This window comes from Sceloporus occidentalis, unplaced genomic scaffold, assembly GCF_023333645.1.
Source record: "Sceloporus occidentalis isolate IW3139 unplaced genomic scaffold, rSceOcc1.0.p SCAF_3, whole genome shotgun sequence".
Lineage (NCBI taxonomy): Eukaryota > Metazoa > Chordata > Lepidosauria > Squamata > Phrynosomatidae > Sceloporus > Sceloporus occidentalis.
The window spans coordinates 125,692,134-125,698,437 of NW_028316983.1; the positions used below are offsets into that span (position 1 = coordinate 125,692,134).

Here is a 6,304-nt window from a genome sequence, read left to right on the forward strand (position 1 = left end):
AACCCTACCTGACTTGATGGAAAATGGGGCAAGTCAAGGGAACAATGTCCTAAATTGAAAAGCTCAAAGCTGTGCATGTTTTACAGGCAGCTGGATCTTATTTTCCCCATTTGTGGGAAACATAGTGTTAGAAGAGCCCCATCTGGTGGATGCAACCCACCATGATCTCCCTTATTCCTGTCCTCTTCCTGCCAAGACCCACAGCCCAAACCAGCATCCTTGGGCTGGGATGCGTATTTCCAAGGGAAGCTTCATCCCATTCTGCCATTTCCCCCCTTTGCAAAAGTTACCAAAGGCACGAGAGATGGCCTGTTTTTCCTCCAATGAGCAAAAACTGAAATAAAGCAATGGCCTCTTGCAACATGTGAGTTAGTACTCTGCAAACTCTGACCAGGAGAGTTGCTGCTGCAGCCCCAGGTCTCCTCAAGACCCAGCGCCCAAGAAGGCAAATGATCCATGGCTCTGCACTGTTTTTAATATCAGAGAGAGTATGAGTTTGGTCTATTGACTCCTACACTCATGCTCAAGTCCTACTTGGGGGTCTCAGTGGGTAGTAGGAGGCTGAACCAGACAGGCCGCATCCAGCTGGGCTCCTCTCTTGCTTTGGGATGAACCCGCTGTTCCCAACTGTTGATACAGAATGAGCCCATGGACATAATGGGATCACGCTGTACAAACCCCTGGGCTGACATAAGGATTCCCAGTAGGGGGAAGAACAAGCATTAAGAGATGTGCCAGGATTTGCAGCCCCCAAAGTACAGACCTCTTCCTGCATTCTTTCATAATACAAGCAGCCCCAGGGGATGCCTGTGGGTACATACCCAGCTCGAAACCCCCTGCTCTTCCCTTGCCAGAGTGGGCAGCTGTCCCTCAACATGTTGCTCTTCTACTGAGACCAGTTCAATGCCACAGAGCCTCGGGGTCCCTGGGAACATGGGCTTGGTTCACACATATACACCTAGGGAAGTCAAGGGATGCACAGAGCCTGTAGAAGGGTTCCTTCAGCAAACATTCACTCAACATTACAAGTCATAAGGGACAAAAAGGCATGGGAGAACCAAACCACCATGTTAAAGAAGGAATTTTTCAATACAAAAGTGATGCTTTTTTGCAGACAAGGAGGCAGGGCACACTTTGATTTCCAAAGCCAGAACCTTTGGGTTCTCACCGCTTCCCCCAACTCAAAGCTACACATTACCCTGCTGCTCCATGGTGACTCCTGGTTGCTGGGCAGTAGCAGCATCCCTCTGCCCACAGTGGCCCTCACAGCTACAAAGTGGGGTGAAGAAGCTGCCTTCACCTTTCATCTAACACCATCAGGAGGAGGAGGCGCTACCAAGACCAGTCTTACAAAGAAAACCAAATATTTAAGCGCAGCGTCCAGGAGAGAAGCAGTCCACATATTTCAAGCATACATGAAAACAAGGTAAGGAGGGCACAGAAGGAAAGCCTCTGGCATCTGCAGGGGCAGCAGGACATCAGAACTGCTCCAACCAAGCCTTCTGCATGCATTCAAGGTCAGAGGTCTCCCCAATTTGTATTCAATCTGGGGCAGTTTGGAAACTGCAAGCTTGATCACGAGTCATTTCTCGCCTGCGTCCAGCCCAAAACAGTACAGATACCATTTTTTATTAAATAAAGTTACCATAGGGAAATTAGCTTCTAAATTAAAAATAAAACAACCCACTCTTCCATCCAGCTTCACAGTGCTTCTCTCGGAGGGCTTCCTGATGTGGCGTCGTTATTGCTGTGTGGGGAAAAGGTGTACAAGGAGGATTTAGTTCAAAGGGGTTCAAGCTCTCTAACTCTTAAAAGATACTATCTCCTTATTGCAATGTCCCCTCTCAAATAGGCTCTTTGTGATTTTCCAGTCACTTTTAAAAAATGCCTTTCCTGGGACTAAAATGGCCTAAGGGAAGGGGGGGGGGGGCTAAAAACATGGTAAAACACTCCCACACCCTCTCTAGAGGTCATTTAGGCAAACAAAATTTCCAATTTTTTGCTTTGCAAAGTTATGTGGCCCACCAATGTCCCCTGGGGAGTAAATGCAGTTCCCAGCCTTGAACAGTTGCCCACCTCAGCCTAGAGAAGGAACAAGACCTAACCCCATCCCTTGGAAAATTCTGTTCAGCAGAGACCAAGGCCACCCAACACTGCCTCCCTCAGAGAAATGTGGACTGACTCACCTTGCCCTTGTTCTGGACTGGGATGTACAGCTTGAACTCAGCAGGTAGCTCGTCCTCAGAATAGAGTCTGTCAGAGAAGTAAATTCTGCGGATGCGACAGTTTGCATGGATCTGAAAAGGCAATCAGTTGCTGTCAGAGCCTGGGAACATGTGCACAACCAGCATGGGCCCTGCCACTAAGCAATGGCACCCCTTCCATACCCTGGCAGTCCTGGCGAGCAACGCAGCCTTCCTGCAGATGAAAAAGGAGAACTTCCTCCTCTTTAAAAGGCAGCCATCTCTGGAGTACCTCTTAAAGCATTGCCCACTCAAATAACTGGTAGTGGACCAATCACCTGTTCCCTTTTAATTACATTTAAATCTTGATCTCTATTGTTGGTACTTTTGAAATACTACAAAGAACCTTAACATAACTTTCAACGCAACGATCAAAATCTATTGTGAAAAGAAAGAGCTCCTATATTTATGATGTGACTGTAATGTACCAGATGCACAGAAACGTCAGGCTAAACGTGTACATCCTTAGCAAGCAGGTCCACTGTTCAAAATAAAGGAATACTCCTGGACTGAGTGCTACTTGTAGGCCTGGGATGTCCAGTCCAGCTGTGTCTACTGATCTCCCTTGGATTACCAGAAGACTCCAACAGCCTCCATCACTGCCTACTGGTGAATGCAGAGGAGAGAAGGCCTTCCCATGGCACTTTGTCCCCAGAGAAACCCTCCATGCTAGCAGCTGGAGAATCTCTTTACCTGGACTCGCAGGGTCTCAATGTAGTTGGTCCCGTAGGCTCGTCGTGTGAAGTCGGACAGGTTGAACTGAATCTGGTTCCAGCCATCATCAAGGCGCATGGGCATGGTGCAGATGAATGGCTTGACGCGAGTGGTGCTCTGGTAGTTGCTGGCGCGGAACCGTCGCCGGACATTTTTATCATCCAGCACCTGGAAAGGTATTCTGCACTCAAAAGGGGAGTCATCCTGCCTCATGCCAAAGCGCAGGCTGTCACTCCTCACCCATCCAGAACAAACAGAAGTGTGCCTGCCACAAACTGGGCTGCCCTCCCTCTCAAGGCAGAAGACAAAAAGTGTCAGTCTGGCAGGGACTTGACTTAGGAGCTGGGGAGGGACTGGATGAGAACAACAGAGCTGGACCCCAGAGGCAATGGGGAGCTCTGAGCAAGTTAAAACTCAATGACAGCAGGCTTCCCTCATAGCCTTGTACCGCAGTCCCACTCCGGAAAGCTGGGCTAGCTCTGGGCACGCACCTGCACTTCAAAGGTAAAGTATTTCTTCAGATTCTTGATTATCATCACCAGGAAGGGCAGTTTGATCCCCAATGTCTTCTTCGGGTCAGCCGGACACGTAATGTATGTGGTGCTGCAGGGGGAGAGAAGCATATGTGAAGCTGCCCTTTTGGCCGCTACCACAATGGTTTCCCCTACAATGATGTGGTTTTGCTAGCTTAGCATCACAGAACTAGAAGAGACCCCAAGGGCCATCCAGTCCAATCCCATTCTGCCATGCAGGAAGACACAGTCAAACCATTCCCCGTGGCAGATGGGCATCCAGCCTCTGTTTAAAAACAGAAGGAGATTCCAACACCCTCCACTGAGGCAGCAGCGTCTTCCACTGTCAAAACAGCTCTTACTGTCAGGAAGCTCTTCCTAATGTGGAGCTGGAATCTTCGAAGCAGAAAACCCTACTTTCTGGGAGTAAAGTTGGTGGTGTGGAGGAGAGGAGCTAGGCTCAGACCACCAACTCCTGCTCTCCCCGCCACCAATCCCCAGAAATAGCAATGGCAAATACATTGCTATAACAGTGAACCAGCACATTCCAAGCGGTATCTGTAAGCCAATTGCCCTCGACAAGCTGGGAACTCATTTTAGTGACCTAAGGAAGGCTGAGCGGACCTTGGAGCCCTGCCTGGGATCGAACTCACAGCCTTGCGGCTGCAGGACTAACCCTCCAAGTACTGCCAGCGCCCCTTTCCTTACCTGACATTGGTTCCTTCGATCTCCAGCACCAGCGACTGGATGTCATTATCTGTGATCCGCTTGATGTGGCCATTCCGCACCTGGAAGGGGAAAAGGGAAGAGGAAACACACTGTCATTCCCTGAAGCCCAGACTCTGTTGCTTCAAGGCTCGTTTGGAAACGCTGCCAGGAAGAAAGCGCTCCAACAAACTGCAATGTCCGGCTGGGAACGAATGCAGCATTGCAAGAGGCCAAAGGAGCCCAAATTAATCCCCGAATAATGATTTCCCAAATGGTCAGCCTTTAAAACGGCTAATTCTGTTGCCAAGTCTATCTGGGTCTCTGGATGAAGAGAAGGGAAAATAGTACGGGGATCAAGAAAAGGAGGGATGGTGGCTCCTCCAGGGCTGTATGTCGGACGTAATCCAGTTTGGACACTGTTTTAACTGGCACGAAACGCTGGGGATTGTAGTTGGTTGTGGCCCCAGAGCAGAGCTCTGAAGAAAACAACTGCAATTCCCAGCATTGAGCCAGGGCAGTTAAAACAGTGCCAGGCTGGAGTAGCACCATATTGCATGACACAGCCACTAACTCCATACCTTCCCTCGGAGGAGGAGGACTCCAAATCCCATCAGCCAGCAAAGCCAGTGGCGAGGAATGCTGGGAGCTGCAGTCCACCAATATCCCGGAGGTGGAGAATGGCTCTTGGAGGGGTTTTTTTTAGGGGGGGATTTTTCCTGTTACTGTGCAGGGGTCTGAGGAAGAGGAGCTGCTGTTGTTGTTGTTGTTGACGTTGTGTGCCTTCGCCTGTGACTTGTGGCAACCTGAAGGCAAACCTATCAGGGGTTTTCTTGGCAAGGTTTCTTCAGAGGAGGTTTGAGGCTGAGAGAGTGTGACCCGTTCCCTTATTCTCAGCCATCGTGGTCGTTATTTACCTCCAGAGTCCCTTCTGACCTACAGCGACAGGGTTTCCTTGGCAGGGTTCGTTCTGGCTTTGCCTTCCCTGAGGAGGCCGAGAGAGCGTGGCCCTATTGCTCCCCTGTTCTCAGCCACTGCGCCAAATGGGTCTCTGTCATCGTCGTCGTCGCTGCTGTGCGCCTTCAAAGTCCCCGGTCTACCAGGGTCTCCTTGGCGAGGCTTTGCCTTTAGCTCTTGCTCTGGCCTTCCCTGGGGCCCTTCGGTGGAGCCACACTCTCTCAGCCTCAGGCTCCCTTCCCTCCCTCACCTTCTTGTCCCAGATCTGCAGAGGCTTGCTCCCGATGCTGTAGAGGACGGAGAGGAAGCCGCTCTGGAAGGTGTTCTTGAACATCCCTCCGCGCGGGGCTCCGGTTCCGGCTGCTCTCCGCCTTTCCTTCCTTCCCCTCAAACGCAGCCTCCTTCTCCGCGGAAGGACACCTCCGAAACGCGCTGCACACTGCGTCAGCCGCGAGGCCTCGAAGCAACAGCGAAGCAGCTAAGAGAAGCCACGCCCCCTCCCTCCGTCGCTATGACAGGGACTACTTTTCCAAGCCGGGACTCGTTCCTCCCGTCAGCCCCCCGCTTTGTCTCTCTCTTGTTGTATAGGCGAATGCGCGTTGCCACGGCAACGAGGGCGGAAACAGTGGGAGGAGCTTTGGCGCACAGAGCTTTGAAACTGGTAGAGGAGCGTTCGGTCCGGGAAAGGCGGGGCGCGTTTGTCCCTCCCTTGTTGGGCAGGAAAGTAACTTCAAGGCGTTACTCCCAACGCGTTACTGGGTGCATGTCGATCATATATGCCTACAGACCTGTTTATATTAATTAAATGAGAGGGGGTTGGTTGGTTTAGATTATTTTTAACCTTTCTGTGTTTTAAATTTTGTATGTTTAAAAATGTTAACTTTTTACTGTTTTAATTAGGCTATTTAAGTTAATTAATTCGGTTATTTAATTATTTAATTAGGCTATTTTAAAAAAAGAAATGTGTTTTTATGTTGTGAGACACCTTGGGTCCCTTTTTTGAGAGAAAGGCGGGATAAAAATAAACAAATAAGTAAATATTATGTGGCTGAAAAACCCATAAAAACTATAATAATAATAATAATAATAATAATAATAATAATCCAATAGCTACACAGCCCAAAAGCCCACAAAAAACTATAATAATAATAATAATAATAATAATCCAATAGC

At 49.4% G+C, this 6,304-nt stretch overlaps 1 protein-coding gene across 2 annotated transcripts; it reads right to left on the reverse strand.

Moving 5' to 3' along the window:
- Positions 1-1,598: 1,598 nt before the first annotated feature.
- LOC149316717 (cilia- and flagella-associated protein 20) lies at positions 1,599-5,612 on the reverse strand. 2 transcript variants are annotated; one of them, XM_089516102.1, is made up of 6 exons: positions 5,382-5,612; positions 4,178-4,257; positions 3,449-3,560; positions 2,937-3,125; positions 2,187-2,297; positions 1,599-1,747 (listed from the first exon to the last, which is right to left on the reverse strand). In XM_089516102.1, exons 1-6 carry the CDS (start codon positions 5,463-5,465, stop codon positions 1,742-1,744), a joined length of 582 nt encoding a protein of 193 aa, XP_089372228.1. In that variant the 5' UTR covers positions 5,466-5,612; the 3' UTR covers positions 1,599-1,741. The 2 variants fall into 2 exon arrangements, with proteins under 2 accessions (XP_089372228.1, XP_089372229.1); XM_089516103.1 differs by lacking the exon at positions 5,382-5,612 and adding an exon at positions 4,756-4,892.
- Between the last annotated feature and the right edge of the window lie 692 nt (positions 5,613-6,304).